Raw genomic sequence first — 18,724 nt, forward strand, 5'->3', positions numbered from 1 at the left:
CCCAGCAGCCACATTCTACCCGGCTAAAGGGGTCCTGCCGCTTTAAATCCGGGCGGCTGGCAGGCCCCGGGGCAGGACGTTGCCCAGGGAGACGGACGCGCAACAGCTGCGCACACTCGTAGCACCAGGCAGGTCAAGGCTGCCTCAGCGCCAGCCTTGATCCCACTTCGCACCAGCCATGGCCAACTGGCACTGGCCTCGTAGCTCCAGAGAACTGAAGGAGAAAGAGGGGAGCCAGAAGGAGTTGGAGAAGGAGTTAGAGATGGAGGAGGTGGAAGTGGAGGAGGAGGAGGAGGAGGAGGAGGAGGAGGAAGAAGAGGAGGAGAAGGAGAAAGAGTTGGTGGTGGCGGTGGAAGAGTCGCAAACGTCGAAGGACCCCTATGAGTATTTCTGGGAGGTCATGGACCTAGATGACGACAATGAGGACGACTCAGCAGGGGTCCGACCCCGCTTAACCAGCATCGTCAGCCCCAGCCTGAGCCCAACGCCGCCGATGGCCACCAGGACACAGAGCCTGAGCCTGTCGACTACCCAGACGCTGAGCGAGAGCCCATCCTCGAGCACCTCCTCCCCTAAAAGTACCGCCCCGGGGCCCACCTCTTCTCAGAGGGCGTTTCTGTCCGTAGGGAACAGCTGGTCTTCCCGCTCCCGAGCCTTCTTCTACCTGAGTGTCTGATTTCTAAATGCACGCACCACTCCACACACCCGCAGTCTATGTCACTCTCTTCTGTCAAAGGCGCTGAGCTGTTGCGATGATTCACGATTTAGGATATAGGTGAAACCCTTAGTAAAAGGTGAAACTTGGGCAGTGCTGTATGGAGTGTAGCGGTCTTTTTGTTTGTTTGTTTGTTTGTTTTTTTTTTAGACAGGGTCTCTTTCTGTCGCCCTGGGTAGAATCCTGCGCTCAAGCAATCCTCTCGCCTCGGCCTCTCAGAGTTCTAGGATTACAGGCGCGAGCCACAGCACCTGGCCGAGTGTTCATTTTTATAACACTCCTGCGTGCATTCATGGCGATGTCGTCTCTCTTCTCTCTTCCCTTTCTCTCTCACACACACACACACACACACACACGTGCACACACGCTCACTCTTGGAGAAGAAGTGTCTGAAGGGTGCTATGCTACTAAACTCCCTTGTGTGTAACTTTCTGTACTGAAACCACTCCAATCACTTCCTTTAAAGACAGGCAGAGCAGTTGTTTAGAATAGGTTTCTCAAGCTTCCAGTATTAACATTTTGGTCTGGATAATTCTTTATTGAGGGAACTGTTCTGTGCATTATAGCATGATTAACAGCATTAACAGCCTCTATCTCTGGCTGTGCTAGTAGCACAGACCCTTGTGATGATCAAAAATGTCTCCAGACATTGCCAGTTGTCCCTGGGCAGCAAAATTGCCCTTTTGAGAACCACTGATATAGAGAGAGTGGCTTATTTTTAAATGTTTCACTCCACAGGTTTTCCTAAAATATTTCAGACATTTAAGCAAGACATGTCTGAAATAAACTTAGAAAGGTAAGAAAATGGTTTTGATTTTCATATTATTATTTTCTGAAGAGGATAATGTTTGCTTTTTTGATAAACATGTTAGAAAGTAAAGCAAAATAATCCAGGGCATTTACAACTTATCTATTCAAAAGGTTTTTTTTTAAAAATCTGTACTGGTAGATGCTTTGGAAGAGATGAAGACAACTTCCCTGCCCATCTCCAGCTTATTAACCTAGCTGTAGAAATGACATGCCCCTTTATCAATGTTACATGAAAAATAATACATACATGCCATGTGTACAATAGTAAGTGCTATGAAAGTTTAGAATATAGGCATCTGTTGGCTAAATGCAAGAGTGACCAAGGATACCTTTTGTGGAAGAGAGTGGAAATTCCGGCCTTTTTTTCCTCTCTTGTTTTTCTTGTTATTGCTATTAGCCTTCAAGTGCTTTAACTATAATAGGAAGATACCAGAGAAACATCTTTTGGAACGTATTTGTAAATCTTCCGTGAGATCTCACATCAAACCTGAATCCACAATCTTTCTTTTCTTTTTTTTTTTGAAACAGAGTCTCCCTCTGTTGTCCGGGCTAGAGTGCCATGGTCAGCCCAGCTCACAGCAACCTCAAACTCCTGGGCTCAAGTGATCCTCCTGCCTCAGCCTCCCAAGTAGCTGGGACTACAGGCGCAGGTTACCGCACCTGGCTAATTTTTTCCATTTTTGGTAGAGACAGAGGTCTCACTCTTGCTCAGGCTGGTCTTGAACTCCTGACCTCAAGCGATCCTCTTGCCTCAGCCTCCCAGAGTGCTAGGATTACAGGCGTCAGCCACCGTGTCCAGCCAGCAATCTCGAATTACTGTTTACCCTAACTTTACTTTTATAAGCAACTTTTAAATTCTTAAGTGTAAAGAAAATTGTTCTGTCCCACTTGCATGTTTTTATTTATCCTTTTACTTCAACTTTTTAATAAAAAATATATGCACATCATTTAAAAATAATGCATACAAAGGTATAAAACCGAAACTCTCCATGCCCTTCTCCACCTCTACTCCCATTCACCAGAATTAACATATGGTTAAGTTTCAATTTTGTTTCCATTATAAATTTAAATAACATTTTCAGTCCTTGATTTATCACCTTCTGACATAATTATTGACTTTCCACCTTTCCATTTTGGTAATTGTATTATTTTTAGTTTTTCTAACATTTAGCACTTAAAAGTATTCAAACCTCTACTTCTTATCAATTTTAGTAAATATCAATTGACTCTATTGTGAAAAAGTAACACAGTAATGTACTTATACTTCCTTCCATCTTTCCTCTCACTTCTCTCCCAATTAACAGAATTTATATACATTATATAAGAAATTGGGCTGGGCGCGGTGGCTCACGCCTGTAATCCTAGCACTCTGGGAGGCCGAGGCGGGTGGATCGCTCAAGGTCAGGAGTTCGAGACCAGCCTGAGCAAGAGCGAGACCCCGTCTCTACTAAAAATAGAAAGAAATTATATGGACAACTAAAAATATATATATAGAAAAATTAGCCGGGCATAGTGGCGCATGCCTGTAGTCCCAGCTACTCGGGAGGCTGAGGCAGGAGAATCGCTTGAGCCCAGGAGTTTGAGGTTGCTGTGAGCTAGGCTGACGCCACGGCACTCACTCTAGCCTGGGCAACAGAGTGAGACTCTGTCTCAAAAAAAAAAAAAAAAAAAGAAATTGTATCAAAATACATATATTCACAAAATGTTATATTACTTTGCCATATTTTAGTATGTCTGTATTGTGGTTTGTTATTTATAATTAAAGTGCTTTGGGTACAGGTTGCTTCTAAAAACTGAAAACTGATAAATAATACAATTCCATGTTAAGAAACCAGTAATGTGATTGGATCCATGGACGAGAAAATGTAATCCTATGTCCGTAAAACTTGTCTCCTAAAAAGTGAACTTTTCGCCGGGCGCGGTGGCTCACGCCTGTAATCCTAGCACTCTGGGAGGCCGAGGTGGGCGGATCGTTTGAGCTCAGGAGTTCGAGACCAGCCTGAGCAAGAGCGAGACCCCACCTCTACTAAAAATAGAAAGAAATTATATGGACAGCTAAAAATATATATAGAAAAAAAAATTAGCCGGGCATGGTGGCGCATGCCTGTAGTCCCAGCTACTTGGGAGGCTGAGACAGGAGGATCGCTTGAGCTCAGGAGTTTGAGGTTGCTGTGAGCTAGGCTGACGCCACGGCACTCACTCTAGCCTGGGCAACAGAGTGAGACTCTGTCTCAAAAAAAAAAAAAGTGAACTTTTCAACGCTCAGTTGTTTCTAGTTGTCTCTAATTTTTCTGGGTTGGGCCCAACGGGCACACTTTCTGGATTCTTGTATTGCCTTCTTTCTTTTATTCCTTTTCCTTTTTCTAGAAAAACTCCTCAGGTAATTTTTTCATATAGGTCTCATGGGTAGTCAAATTTCTGAGTTTTTGCCTGCCTAGAAATTTCTTCATTTTGCCCTCATGCTTTATTTATTAATAATGTAACCTGGCATAAAAGCACAGATTAAAACCATTTTCCCTCAGAGCTCTGAAGACATTGCTTCATTGCCTCATAGTATCCAGCACTGCTCTTCGGTCTGATTCTCAAATCCTTCTGGTATTTGACTATTTCCTCCCCTTTGTTGTCTCTATTCTTTTCTTCAGAACCCCTCCTAGAGGCTGTTGGACCTTTTAGATAGATTCCCCATCTTTCACAACTTTTCCTTCGTATTTTCAGTATCTTCAAGATTTTTGATGTTTGCATGCTACTATACAGCCCTTGTACAGAATTTTTTATTTGGGGATTCATATTTGTAATTTCTAAGAACCAGTTCTTGTTCTCTGATTGTTGCTGTTCAAAATAATTTTTTTTGTTTTTTATTTTTATCTCTTTGAGGGCACCATTACAGTATGTTAAATGTCTCTTTTGTTCTCTGTAGTCCTTTGTTCCTTTCAGGGTCAATCATTCTGTTTATTTATCTTGCTCTTTCTCTTCTATGTTATTGATTATCCTTCAGTGACTGGTAATCCTTGGTTATCCGTTTATATTTATAAATGGATGACGGGTAGGCAGCTTGAATGGAATCTTCCATGTGGCTTGCATGGGAGGGTTTACTATGATCCCTGTGCAGGTAGGTGGGGCGTATCAGAGCCCACTTCCTGCAGTGTCTGGGCAGGGAGCAGTCAAGCCGGGTAACCCACTCTTACTAGAGGTAAGGCAAGGACACTTTACTGTATCCTTGTAGTTCTTTATGGGAGGAATTCACTTCCTGCTTTCTCAACCAAGCCTGTTGGACAAGTCCTGAGTAAACTCATACTTGCTCTACTTCCCTTTCAGAGCTAAAATCTCCCCAGGCAGGTAGCCCGCTATTTTTAGAAGGCAATTCTTTTGACTTCATTTGGAAATAAAAACAGCTCTGCCAACTGCTTTGTGTAAGGAGAGAGGAGGGGGCCTGCCTGGCCAGCAGTTCAAAATTCACTCCTTGAACTACCCTGATGGCAGCCCCCAGGTCTCTTTTCTCTCTCTGTTTGGTTGGTCCAGCTAGCAGCTTCTCAGGATTCCCTTTGGGAGAACCTTACCTCTCTCTGCTCTGGCTTTCCATCAGCCTATAACCACTTTTTCTCTTTTCTTTTAGTATGACTTGTCTAATAACCTTTCTTGTTTTCCAGGGCTAGTTTCTGTTTGTTTGTTTGTTTGTTTGTTTGTTTAAAGTGTCTGTTATTTCAGTAAGAACTTGGAAAGGAAGGGAAGGAAAATTGTGTACGCAGCTGCCATCTTGACCTGAATTCCTATTATATGATTTTAAATCCATGGGAGCCTCTTTTTCCTAGATCAAATTCTTAATTTCTCATAAATCTTCCTAAAAAGATGCTTTTTATATTTCAAAGAATTCTCCGGTAAATTTGATGAGATTATGAGTGGTTTTTTTTTTTTTTATATTTAAATTGTTTTTCTCTTATTTTTTTTTTTTATTCCGTCTGAAAACTCTGGGGTTCAGTGTTTTGTTTTTTTTTTAAAAGTCCTAAAATTTCACAAAAAATACAACCCATTTTGGCTCAACTTCTATTTTTAATTGCCTTATTACTATTCCTATTGAAAATGGGGCAAACTTTAGGAAGCAGATGAATGTGGAAAAACACAGATTTTGGAGCCAGACAGGAATCCCTTGTGGTTTTTGAGAGGTTTCCTAACCTTCATAAGCCTCAGTTTCTTTAACTGTAAAAATGGAATACTAATACTTGCTTTGATTGTTTTTTTTGTAAAGATAATAAAATGTGAGTAAAGCAACTACTATATATGTACTACTATATATTAAGTTCTCAGTTAATTTTAATTTTGTCATTGCCCTCCATCTTTCGTATTCACACAGAATTTTGTAAATAATTTCTGGTGTTGGCTTAAGGAAGGCAAAAGACCTAAATGAATAATGTATTGTTTTTGTTAACCATTGAATTGGGGGGGGGGGAAACCATTAAATGTGGCCTAGGGATTTCTCGTTAATGATCCTTTGCTGATAGTCTAACTTGTTTCTCTGGGAGGTGAGATAAATAGGGCTCCCTAAGAGACCTGCACAAATGTCCTCTGCAGAGGAGTTCCTCACCTATTACAGGACCCAGTCATTTCAGAATTACAAAAACAAAAACACTTCACTGATGCAACGTGCCAAAGAATAAACCATCAAAAAGAAAGATGGAGACACTAGAGAACTGAGAAAGGTGGAAAAGTGACAATCCAAAAGTTAACTAAATTGTTTGAAAAAATATTATCTGATAATTTTGGAAGATCCAGCACAACATTTTTAAAAAATTGCAATTCAAGGCCGGGCGCGGTGGCTCACGCCTGTAATCCTAGCACTCTGGGAGGCCGAGGCGGGTGGATCGTTTGAGCTCAGGAGTTCGAGACCAGCCTGAGCAAGAGCGAGACCCCATCTCTACTAAAAAAATAGAAAGAAATGATATGGACAGCTAAAAATATATATATAGAAAAAATTAGCCGGGCATGGTGGTGCATGCCTGTAGTCCCAGCTACTTGGGAGGCTGAGACAGGAGGATCGCTTGAGCTCAGGAGTTTGAGGTTGCTGTGAGCTAGGCTGATGCCATGGCACTCATTCTAGCCTGGGCAACAGAGTGAGACTCTGTCTCAAAAAAAAAAAAAAAAAAAAAAAAAAATTGCAATTCAAAGAGACCAAGGAGCTTGAAAAGCAGTATTGTTTAATTGTTACCAGTAAGCATTATTTTAACTAGTACTAGTAAAAGTCAATAAATGCCTGCCTTGCTATCACATCAGTGATAAATAACTGATTAAACTACTCTGAAAAAATACAGACTGTTTAATGACAGTGCATTTAACATTAGCCCTTTAAAAAGAGTTTAGATTATTTTTAAGCTATTGAAAATGAACAATTTATTCTAATTTAAATTCAAGAAAATGTTTAAATGCATATACTAATACCACCACCACAAATGTACAGATATAGTGGTAGTAATTTACTCCCTGAGAGAGATAATATGGTATTGGAAGCCACTGGGATTTAGAAACGAATTCTTTCCAAACAACAGGTTTGATGCAAACACACTGTGCCCAAATTTACCAAAGAGATAAGAATGGAAGAAAATATTTCAAAGAAAATAGAATCAAGATCTTTTATGTATTAATATATTTATTTGTTAAATGTACTATATTTAGAAGACCTGCTAACAACTATATTGGTGTACTCTCAAAACTAATATTTTGTCTAAATTTCAGAAGTATCTATCACGCTTTGTATCCAGGAATTCCAATGTCAGTACAAACAGAAGAAAGTTGGCTTCAACAAGTGTCCGGTAAAAAGCATGCAAGTGAGTAGTTTGATTTCTTAGCTTTGCTGGGAGGTAGGATTTCGTGTGGGCAATATCAAAGGTGTTGAAGGTCAATAGAGTTAGATTTGAATCTCGGTCCCGGCACAAACTAACAGTGTGATGTTGGGCAAGTTACTTAAATCTCATTCAGTCTCAGTTTCTTCATCTCTTGGTAATAATCATACTGTTACAGGATTGTTATGAAGATCAAAATGAGATTAAATATTTAAACTCCTTGGCATTTAGTATTCAATAAATGGTAGCATTTATGTTCACATCAAGAAATAATCTGACATTACATTTTTGATACACATCTTTATTTTTTACTATAGAAGTAACACATGCACACTGTTTTTAAAATGTCAAACCATTAAGAGGTAGATAATGTAAAAATTAAAAAAAAATTTTTTTAATACCTTGGATATGCTAAAAAAAAAAAATCAAAATTTTAACTTATCCTAGTATAGTGCCTTTCAGCATTTTTTTCTTTTCTTTTCTTTTCTTTTCTTTTCTTTTTTTTTTTGAGACAGGGTCTCACTCTGTAACGTAGGCTGGATTACAGTGGCACAATCACAGCTCACTGCAGCCTTGGACTCCTGGGCTCAAGTGATCCTCCTGCCTCAGCCTCCTGAGTAGCTGGGCTACAGGTGCTCACCACCATGCCTGGCTAATGTTTTTATTTTTTGTAGAGACAGGGTCCACTATGTTACCTGGTCTCAAACTCCTGGCTCCAGCAATCCTTCTGCCTCTGTCTTCTAAGGTCCTGGGATTACAGGCATGAGCCACCATGCCCAGCCCCTTTTCAAATTTTATATTCAAGTTTTATGTTATGTCACTTACTCATCAAATATTTATTGAGCACCTACCATTTGCCAAACAACTATCATAGGCCAAGCTCTGTTCTAGGGAACCTGCAATGAAAAAAACCAATGTCTCAATGATATTAAAGGTGGGAGGTGGAGGTGATGGTGAGATAGGTAATACACAAAATAAGTAAATATATAATACATTAGATGATGTAAGTGCTGAGGAGCAAAGTAAAGCAGGGAAGAGGATGGACAGTGTGAGGGGGGGAGGGCTGCCAGCTTACACAGGGCACCCAGGGAAATCGTCACTGAGAACTGAGATATTTGAGCAAAGATCTGAAGGAAGTGAGGGAATGAGCCACAGCGATCTCAAGGCAAGAGTGTTCCAGGCAAAGAAAACAGCAACTGCCTCCTTCTAGAACAGAAGAGGCCACTGTGGCTGCAGTGGAATAAGCAAGGAGGAGAATCCTAGGGGATGAGATCGAAGAGATAATGAGAAGCAAATCTTTCTCACTGGGAGTGAAGTGGGAAGTCCGTGGAGGATTTGTGCAGAAGAGTAACACAATCCACCTTGTATTTTAATGACTGCTGGCTGCTGAGAAAAGTTGGTAAAGGGGAAAGGGCCCAAGGATTGAGCCCTGCAGTTCTCCACTGTTAAACTGGGGACATGAGGAGGAGACTGAGGAAAAGCATCCAGTGATATAGAAGGAAAACCAGGCAAGTGCCCTTAGATGCTAAGAAAGAGTCTCAAGGAGGAGGGAGTGATCCACTGGGTCAAATGCTACTTAGAGTTCAGGAAGATGAGGGCTAGAACTGACTGCGACATTTAGCATGTGGGGATCACTGCTGATGTGGATAGGACCAGCTTCTGTGTAACTGTGGGGATGAAAGCCTGATTGGAATGGGCTCAAGGGAGAGTGAGAGAAGGGAATTGAAGTAAGTGTAGAATAAAAATGGAATCATACCCCACACTCCCATTTCATTGCTAAGCTTTTAATGGTAATGAATACATAGTCTTATTTTTCTTCCCAGCTCAGATTCTGATCTGAATATAGTCTTATTTTTAAAAAGTCAAAAAATGTAAATCAAACAATAGTTTCTTTTGACTATTACCCCCAATTTCAGAGGTCACCACTATTCTCATGCTGGTGTGTATCTTTCCAAATCTTTTTTCTGAGCATTTACATTCATATAGAAGTATGGACAATACTTTGGCCCTTTTTGTTTGTTGTTGTTGTTTACATGAATGGTATCACACTGAATATGTTGTTCTGCTTGTTTTTCACTTAACAATGTGCCTTGGAAATTTACCAGGTCAGTAAATACAGATCTTCCTCATTCTTTTTAACCGTTGCATAATAGGACATGGTATGGATGTATAATTACTTATTAAAGATTCCCCAATTAATGCATAAAGCCATTCCCAGATTTTCACTTCCACAATGTTACAGTAAGCATCCTCCTCTTTGTATATACATCCAAGTATTTCTCTAAGACAGATGCCAAAAAAGCGGCATTGCTGGGTGTAAAGTTCCACGTTTTGATCATCACCCTCCTAAACAGCTGACCTAATGTCTGTTTTCACCAAAAGGGTTGTTGAGACTACCCTTTTTCTACCCTTCCCAGTATTTGATCTTGTCACTCTTCTAACTTTCTGACAGTTTGGTAGGTGGAACTTATATTGTATCTTATTATTTTATTTAGTATTCCTTGATTACTAGTGAGGTTGAGCTTCTTGTTAACAGGATATGTTTTTTTTTGTTTTGTTTTGTTGAGACAGAGTCTTGCTCTGTTGCCCGGGCTAGAGTGCCATGGCATCAGCCTACCTCATAGCAACCTCAAACTCCTGGGCTCAAGCAATCCTCCTGCCTCAGCCTCCCAAGTAGGTGGGACTACAGGCATGTGCCACCATGCCTGGCTAATTTTTCCATATATATTTTAGTTTTCCAGCTAATTTCTTTATTTTTATATATATATATGTATATATATATATATATGTATATATATATATACATATATATATGTATATTTTTTTTAAGTAGAGACAGGGTCTTGCTCTTGTTCAGGCTGGTCTCGAACTCCTGAGCTCAAACAATCTGCCCGCCTCAGCCTCCCAGAGTGCTAGGATTACAGGTGTGAGCCACCGCACCCAGCCAGGATATGTTTTTTTGATCATTTGAATATCTTCTTTGGATTAAGCAAACGAGTATTCACATCTTTTGCCCATTTTTCCATTGGGTTGTCTTGTCTTCTCTTCCTTCCTTCAGCTCATATCTCTAATACTTCTTTGAATGCTGTATATGTTACAAAATTTTCCTCCCAGTTTGTCTTTCATCTTTTACATTTGCTTGTGGTAGTTTTTTGTCATATGTAATTTTAAATTTTGATGTAAATATTTTCCTTGTGATTCTTATATTTTGTGGTTTATTTAAGAATCCCATCCCCAAATCAAAGATTATAAGCATGTTTTCCTATATTTTCTTCTAAAACTTATAGGATTTTATTATTTACTTTTAGCACCTTAATCAACATGGACTTTATTTTTGTGAATGGCTTCGTATTTTCCTATATCACTATCACATTGTCTTAATTTCTATAGCTTTACATATTTAATATATGATAAAACAATTGCTGCCTTATTCTTTTCTTTTTTTTTTTTTTAAACATTTGACAGGTCACCTCCTTATTCTTTTTCAACATATTATTCCTAGTTCTTTTTGGGCATTTGCTCTTCCAAAAGTATTTTGGAATCATCTTGTCAAATTCCATTGAACAATCCCATCAGAATTACATTGACTATATAGATTAATTTGGGAACAATTGTTATCTTTTTAATATTAAGTATTGCTTTTCAGGAATTCAGTGTATGTCCCCATTTTTTTTCAGGAAAAATTGGAATTCTTGTTCTATTATATTTTCTAATTAGTTATTGTCAATGTATAGGAAAACCATTGATTTCTATGTATTAATTTTGTATCTGACCCCCTTGCTGTACTTTCTCATTAATCCTAATGGTTTGTCAGTTGAAAATCTACTGGACAGTTACATTTCCTGTGAATAGTGACAGTCTTATCTCTTCTTTAATCTTTTTTTTTCTTTCTTTCTTTCTTTTTTTTTTTTTTGAGACAGAGTCCCACTCTTGCCTGGGCTAGAGTGCCGTGGCGTCAGCCTGGCTCACAGCAACCTCAGACTCCTGGGCTCAAGTAATCCTGCTGCCTCAGCCTCCTGAGTAGCTGGGACTACAGGCATGTGCCACTGCACCTGGCTATTTTTTTTCTATTTTTAGTTGTCCTGCTAATTTCTATTTTTTTTTTTTTTTTTAGTAGAGACCGGGTCTTGCTCTTGCTCAGGCTGGTCTTGAACTCCTGAGCCCAAGTGATTCTCCCGCCTCAGCCTCCCAGAGTGCCAGGATTACAGGTGTGAGCCACCATGCCTGGCCTTCTTTAATGCTTTTTACCTGGCAGTTGTTATGATCAGAATGCTTTTGTTGCCCCAAAGTTGATATGTTGAAACTCAATCACCAATGTGATGGTATAAGGAGGTGGGGCCTTTGGAGATGATTAGCTCATGAGTATGGAGCCTTCATGAATGAGATTAGTGAGTTTGTAAAAGAGGCCCCAGAGATCTAGTTCACCCCTCCCATCATGTGAGGACACAGTTAAAGGGCCAACCATTAACCAGGAAATGGACCTTCACCAGACACCAACTCTACTGGCACCTTGATCTTAGACTTTCCAGTCCAAGAAATAAAAGTGAGAAATAAATTTCTGTTGTTTATAAGTTACCTACTTTAGGGTATTTTGTTTCAGCAGCCCAAATGAACTAAGATAGCAGTGTATCATGGACATCTTCCCTTGTCAGAAATGATTGATCTAATTCTTTAAAATGACTGCATGGTATTCCCTCATACACAGATTTTGGGACTTATGTAATAAACCAGATTGCTGGTCATTTAAGGATTGTTCTTCTTCTGTTGTGTTTTTTTGAGCTCTTCCCTATAACAAAATAATGATTTAATGAAAAGCTTTGGGCATTAATTTTTTTATATCTGTGCTGGCATTTCTGTTGGACAAATGCTTAAAACATATTTAAAATGTTTTCAGATACTCCACATTGCCCCTCACCTTCCAAAAAATATATCAACTCCTGGAGCCTACCTCTTCCTCCAACAGCAGCTCTCGCTGTCCCTGGCTTTGGTGGGAAATGAGCCCCTTGCATTTCAGAGCCTCTTTCCTTTGCCTCTGTCCCATTGTAAGTTGCTCTGATTAGTTTTTCGCCATTCCAGTCCTATCTGCTTTCAATCTTGTAGACTCCTGTACACTGATGCCTCCTTCCCCATTTCCAGTGCTGCTCTGGAATTTAAGGAGGGAGTATTCCTGGTGCTTTAGTTCACTGTCTTGAACTAGAACCCCCAGCACCCTCCTACCTGAAAAATCTCACACAGATTTTTCTACAGACATAAAGTAGACAGTACTTAAAAGAAGCAGAAAACAAAGAGTATGCAAAGCTTAAACATAACCGGTTAAAATATTTATCCATGTAGTATAGTAATACCCCCTTGTCTACAATTTTGCCTTGTGCAGTTTCAGTTACCAGCATTCTACTGCAGTCCAAACACATTAGATGGACAATTCCAGAAATAAACAATTGCTAAGTTTTCAATTACACACTATTCTGAGTGATGAAATAGTTTGCCATCCCTCTCCCTCCTGGGCTCTGAGTCATCCCCTTGTCCAACTTATCCATGCTGTCTACAGTACTCACCCATTAGTCATTTAGTAGCTGTCTTGCTTATCAGATCAACTGTCATGCTCGTGTTCGGTGAACCTTTATTTTACTTAATAATGGCTCCAAACACAAGAATAGCGAGGCTGGCAATTCAGATATGCCAAAGAGAAGGTGTAAAGAGATTTCTTTAAGTGAAAAAGTGCAGGTTCTCAACTTAATAAGGAAAGAAAAAAAATTGTATGCTGAGTTTGCTAAGATCTATGGTAAGAATGAATCTTCTACCTGTAAAATTGTGAAAAAGGAAAAAAATTCACACATAGTATATATAGGGTTCAGTACTACCTGCAGTTTCAGGCATCCACTAGGGGTCTTGAACGTAACCCCCCCAGATAAGGGGGGACTATTATATTCTAGGACTAGAAAGGAACAGGGTAATATTTGTAAATGTGATAAAGTGGTGAGTTTTTTCCATTTATTCCTTGTCAATGAAATGTTATTTGGAAAAAGGCAAAAATTTAAAAGAATAATTAAATTTATTTAATAATTAAAATTAAAAGATAAACACAGTAAGCGTACTTATTTTTCCAAGAGATACGTTGCTACCAAAATCCACATTGCTACAAGGGAGTTCTGCCCTAGGTCCTGTTACTCACTGCACAGAAAGCTAATTACTGAGACAAAGATTGCCAAGGAAGAAAGGAATTTTTAATACAGATAATGTCATCCTCAAATCTGTCTCCTGGACTAATGGAGAGTAAGGCTGTTATAAGTGGTTAAGGAATGTGTACAAGTAGGGAGGAATGGTGAGTCTTGGAACTCCTTCCAGCAATAGCTCAAAAGTCCAAAGTTCAAAGTCTCACCTGAGACACAAGGCAAGTTCCTGCCACCCACGAGCCAAAAATGAGTTATTTCCAAGATACAATGTTGGTACAGGCATTGGGTAAACATTCCCATTCCAAAAGGGAGAAATCAGCCAAAAAAAAGGCACTCCATGTCCTGCAACCTAGGCACACTGGTGCAAGGAGTGGGCCCCTACAGCCTCGGGCAGCCCTGCCCCCATGGCTTTGCTGGGCACAGCCCATGTGGCTGCTCTCAAGGATTGGAGTCCGGTGCCTGCAGCTTTGCCAGGCTGAGGGTGTACACTGCCGGTGGCTCCACCATTCTGGGGTCTGGAGGGCAATGGATTCTCTCCCACAGCTCCACTAGGCAGTGCCCTGGTGGGGACTCTGGATGGGGGCTCCAACCCCACATTTTCCCCAGTAGAGTCTCTCTGTGGGGGCTTCACCCCTGTGGCAGGCCTCTCCCTGGGAACCCAGGTTTTCCCATACATCCTCTAAAATCTAGGTGGAAGCCATCAAGCCTCCACCACTCCCACATTATGGGTGCCTGCACACTTCGCACCACACGGACACCATCAAGGCTTAGGGCTTACGTCCTTCGGAGCAGCCGCCTGAGCTCCCTGGGGCCCTTTGAGCCGTAGCTGGAACCAGAGCAGCGGGGAAGCAGGCAGTGGCCTCCCAAGGCAGCACAGGATGGTGGCGCCCCAGGTTCCCCAAACCATTCAGTCCTCCTAGGCCTCTGGGCCTGCAATGGGCGGGGCAGCCAGGCCTCATTTTCACCTGGGACCTCACCAGCCTGGCCTTTACTGTCCATATTTCTATCAGTATTTTGGTCACAGCCACTTAACCAGTCTCTAAGAAGTTTCAAAAGTTCCCCATTTATCTTTTTCTGAGCCCTCCAAACTCTTCCAACCTCTGCCTGTTACCTAGTCCTAAAGCCACTTCCACATTTTCAAGTATCTTTATAGCAACACCCCACTCCTTGCTTAGTCCATTTTGCACTGCTATAAAGGAATACCTGAAGCCTCATTATAAAGGTAATTTATGAAGAAAAGAGGATTATTTGGCTCACAGTTCTGCAGGCTGCACGAGTAACACGGCTCCAGCGTCTGCTTCTGGTGAGGACTTCAGGGAGCTTCCAATCAAAGTGGAAGGCGAAGGGGGAGCAGGTGTGTCACATGCTGAGGGAAGGCACGTGAGCAAGGGGGGAGGTGCCACTCTCTTTTAAAGAACCAGCGCTCACGTGAACTATTAGAGCGAAAACTCACTCATTACCGCAGGGAAAGCCTTTCATGAGGGATCCACCTCCATGAAACAAACACCTCCCATCAGGCCCCACATTCAACACTGGAGATGGAATTTCTACATGAGATTTAGACGGGACAAGCATCCAAACCATATCATTCTGCCCCCGGCCCCCCAAATATCATGTCCTTCTCACATTGCAAACTACAATCATCGCTTCCCAACAGTTCCCAAAAGTCTTCACTCCTTTATCTTGCAGAAATTCCGTCATTTCTGGGAAACAACTCAAAAGGTCAAGTAGTTAGTTAAAAGTTACAGGATTCTGGTTGTCAAGCCTTACTGGCCTGGGAAACCAAACCATAAAAAAGCTTCAGAGAAAATATGTTTGGAGGTTCATCCTGTGTTTGTTCATGGGGCCGGTTACAATATTTTCTTTTACATTCAACTTCTTTTCTACTTTGCCAGATTGATGACAAATGCACACTCTTTTTACAGAGAGAACAGCCCCTGCAGAGAAGGAAGGTGAACCTGAATGTCTAGCGCCTAAATTAAGAGGTAAATAGAGGTTCGACATCATCCCCTTTGGATGGCAAAGGCAAACTACCAGTAGAGAAGCAACTATAACTTGAGCAGTGCCCACTCCCTTTAGGAAAGCAGTCCCCTAAGAATACGGGCAGGAAAGTGGTGAAAATGTAGGGTCAGGGCAATTCTTAATAGATAGCATATGTGTTATGGGCTGGGAGGATGGGGTCAGGAGAGAACCTCTACCTAGAGAAAGCGAAATGCACTGCACAAAGTTTTCTTTCCTTCTAAATCTATCCTTTCTCTTCAGAAAAATGGATAATTAATCCAGAAGAGCCCAAACTAAGTATTTTATATGAGCTGGAGGTAAGAAATGTTTGTCATACCAAATAGTACACTGTTCTCATGGTTAAAATAGCTTATTCAGTCTTCAACTTTCTCTCTCTCCCTCCTTTTAAAAATTTAGTTTAAGGAAGACTTCATAACACTATTTGAGCCTTCTCTAAGAACGTTACCCAGCATTGGGCCACCAGCCATTCTGGCCTACAAAGAAGAGAGTTCCAATTTAGACATTAACTTCAAGGTGATTTTAATTTATATTTTTATTATTACTGTAAAAAAATAACATAAAAAGCCACATAATGATGTGTACAATAGACAGTGAATATATCTTACAAGAAAAAAAAGCCAAAGAGCTCGATTACTTAGAACAGCACTTAGGGTGGCTGTGCTAGTTCTTAGGGCTGCTATAACAAAGCAACAAACCAGGCAGCTTAAAACAACAGAAAGTTATTGTCTCATAGTTCTGAAAGCTAAAAGTTTACAATCAAGGTATTGACAAGGCCAATCTGAAGGGAAGAATCCTTCCTTACTTCTTCCTGGCTTTTGGTGGTGGGCAGCAGTCTTTGGCATTCCCTGGCTTGCAGCTGCATCACTCCAGTCTCTGTCTCGCCCACCACGGCATTCTCTATCTGTGTCCAAATGGCCTTCTTTTCTAAGGAGGATTCTCAAAGTCATATTGGATTAGGGCCCGCTCTAATGACATCATCTTGACTTGATTACATCTGCAAAGACCGCATTTCTAAATAAAGTCCATGTTCACGGGTACCAGGAGTTAGGACTCCAACATGTCTTTTGGGAGGACAAAATTCAACCTGTAACAATGGCTACGAAGCCTGGAAACACAGGAGAACATTTGCCATATTTGATCATGTTAAGTGACCAATTGATGCAGGTTACCTCAGTAATTCCAACAGGGTGGCTCACCACCCCACTACACCAGCGTGGTGGAATGATTATTTTCAAACCTGGATTGGATGCCATGGCCATGTGGAGAGAACTGCCTGCTGCCCAGATCTGAACCCTCTTGATGACTTCTTCTGTGTATGATAAAGGTGCAGGTGTATTTACTGACAATAAGAGACAGCAATCATGTGAGGCAGAGCCTCATGGATGCATGTGTAGGGATTGATGGATATGCTGTGTGGCTGCACTGATGTGGTGTTCGTTGCCATTGTGTACAGCACATTGAACTAAGCAATACTCATGAGGGGCAACGCAGTAAACATATCAGGTAATATAATATATATAAACATTTACTGTTTATTTTTACCCAGGTTTCTAAACTTTATGGTAACTCTGTAGACTCTTTAGGCTGAAATTCTTTATTTAAACATAGTACCTTTCTGTTTCTGAATCACAAGGCTTGTATCCAGGGAAGTCTTTTGATCTGGTGTTATACTCTTTTCCCCTGACACCCAGAGATGGGCCTGAACATGACAAGGCCTTGTGGCCTCTCCTCCAGGGAGATGTCCCTGAACTGGCACCTGGACAAGGCTATCTCCTCCTGCTTCTCAGCAGACCCTTCAGGTCTAGTGTTGACACTCATCTAGTTCAGAGCTTTCCCAGCTCTCTCTCCAGTCACAACTTCTTAAGGTGCAGACCCCAATAACACTCATGGTCTTTTGAAGTATCTCTTGCTTCATCCCCAAGTGAAGGGTGAAGGGACCATGGGCTGAGTTCACTACCAAGTCCCTTGTATAGAACAGGTTGTAGATGGCCTGGCATTTGCCAAGCTCTTTTTCTACCCTGCTCCATCATTTGGTAGTTATCCTAGATTTTCCTCCATCATCTCTCTATTGCAAGCCTTCACTCTCCAAGCATCCTGCTTTCACCACTGTGCACCACTTACTATTGGGTAGTTTCAGTGGCCTAAAGATGTTGAATGTTACTCCATGGGGGGGGTCAATCTCTCCTGCACTGGCCACCTCAGTCACTGTTTAGCCCCAGGCTGGGCATTTTTACCAGTCTCAGAGGATGGTTTCCATGGCAAATACCAAAGCCCTGGTGGTGTTCATGATCTGCAAGTCATGATCTGGGTCTCTTCCTGGAGGCTTGTGCTGAGGCTTCGCTACTTATCTGCTTTGCAGCCTGGGCAGGCACAGACATGACCTCAGGTCACTGCCATGGCCACAGTGTATCAGCTTCTCACTGAGTCACCTGAGCCCCTAACTCTGGCTCTGTCCTGTTTCCCCCCTCTCCTGAATTACCTTCACAGCACAGACAGAATTCAGAACTCCAACCCAGGGATCCTCTTGAGAAAAAGCTCTTGTTTATTTCACAAAGTAGGTAATTGTACATGGTGGCCTGCACAGTAATGTCAAGGCTTTTTCTTACCTGGCCTTTCTTGAAAGAGTTAATGATATTCAAGCACCTTACACCATTTACATAGAGGCTGTCCTCAGAGCCTCTGGGTCTCCTTGTGGGCAGGTCTTCATTTTATTCTCTCTGAAGGATGAAGAGGAGGAGATACCACCTGAGTGTGAATTTTGTGGAGGTGATCTAAGAGCATTTTTTTCCAATGTGGACATTTGCTGTGGCTCTGAACCAATAGGACCTGTAAGTTCTAAAACAGGTTTGCTGAGGAAATAGTGTTATTTTTAAACACTGTTTTTAAACAAATGTAGTATTTTCTCCTATATCTTTCCCCTGCATTGCCGTTTTCAAAAGAGTTATGTGTTAAGATGTCAGGGAAGTGCAAATCACAACTACAGTGGGATACCACTTTACATCCACTATGTGAATGGGTAAATTTAAAAGACAGATAATAATAAGTGTTGGCAAAGATGCAGAGAAATTAGAACCCACACACACTGCTGAGGGGGAAAATAAAATGGTACAGTCACTTTGGAAAACAGTCTGGCAGTTCCTTGAAAAGTTAAACATACAGTTACCATATGACCC

At 41.2% G+C, this 18,724-nt stretch overlaps 1 protein-coding gene across 1 annotated transcript in view; it reads left to right on the top strand.

Moving 5' to 3' along the window:
- The first annotated feature begins 226 nt into the window (after nucleotides 1-226).
- ERICH6 (glutamate rich 6) overlaps nucleotides 227-18,724 on the top strand; it is a 37,140-nt gene continuing 18,642 nt past the window's right edge. Inside the window, exons 1-7 of the mRNA XM_069473082.1 lie at nucleotides 227-578; nucleotides 1,454-1,511; nucleotides 7,250-7,341; nucleotides 15,455-15,514; nucleotides 15,792-15,847; nucleotides 15,948-16,064; nucleotides 18,275-18,379. Coding sequence (XP_069329183.1) covers nucleotides 263-578; nucleotides 1,454-1,511; nucleotides 7,250-7,341; nucleotides 15,455-15,514; nucleotides 15,792-15,847; nucleotides 15,948-16,064; nucleotides 18,275-18,379 — 804 coding nt within the window. The 5' untranslated portion in view covers nucleotides 227-262. The remainder of the gene's footprint in view (nucleotides 579-1,453; nucleotides 1,512-7,249; nucleotides 7,342-15,454; nucleotides 15,515-15,791; nucleotides 15,848-15,947; nucleotides 16,065-18,274; nucleotides 18,380-18,724) is intronic.

This window comes from Eulemur rufifrons, chromosome 7 (genome assembly GCF_041146395.1).
Source record: "Eulemur rufifrons isolate Redbay chromosome 7, OSU_ERuf_1, whole genome shotgun sequence".
Lineage (NCBI taxonomy): Eukaryota > Metazoa > Chordata > Mammalia > Primates > Lemuridae > Eulemur > Eulemur rufifrons.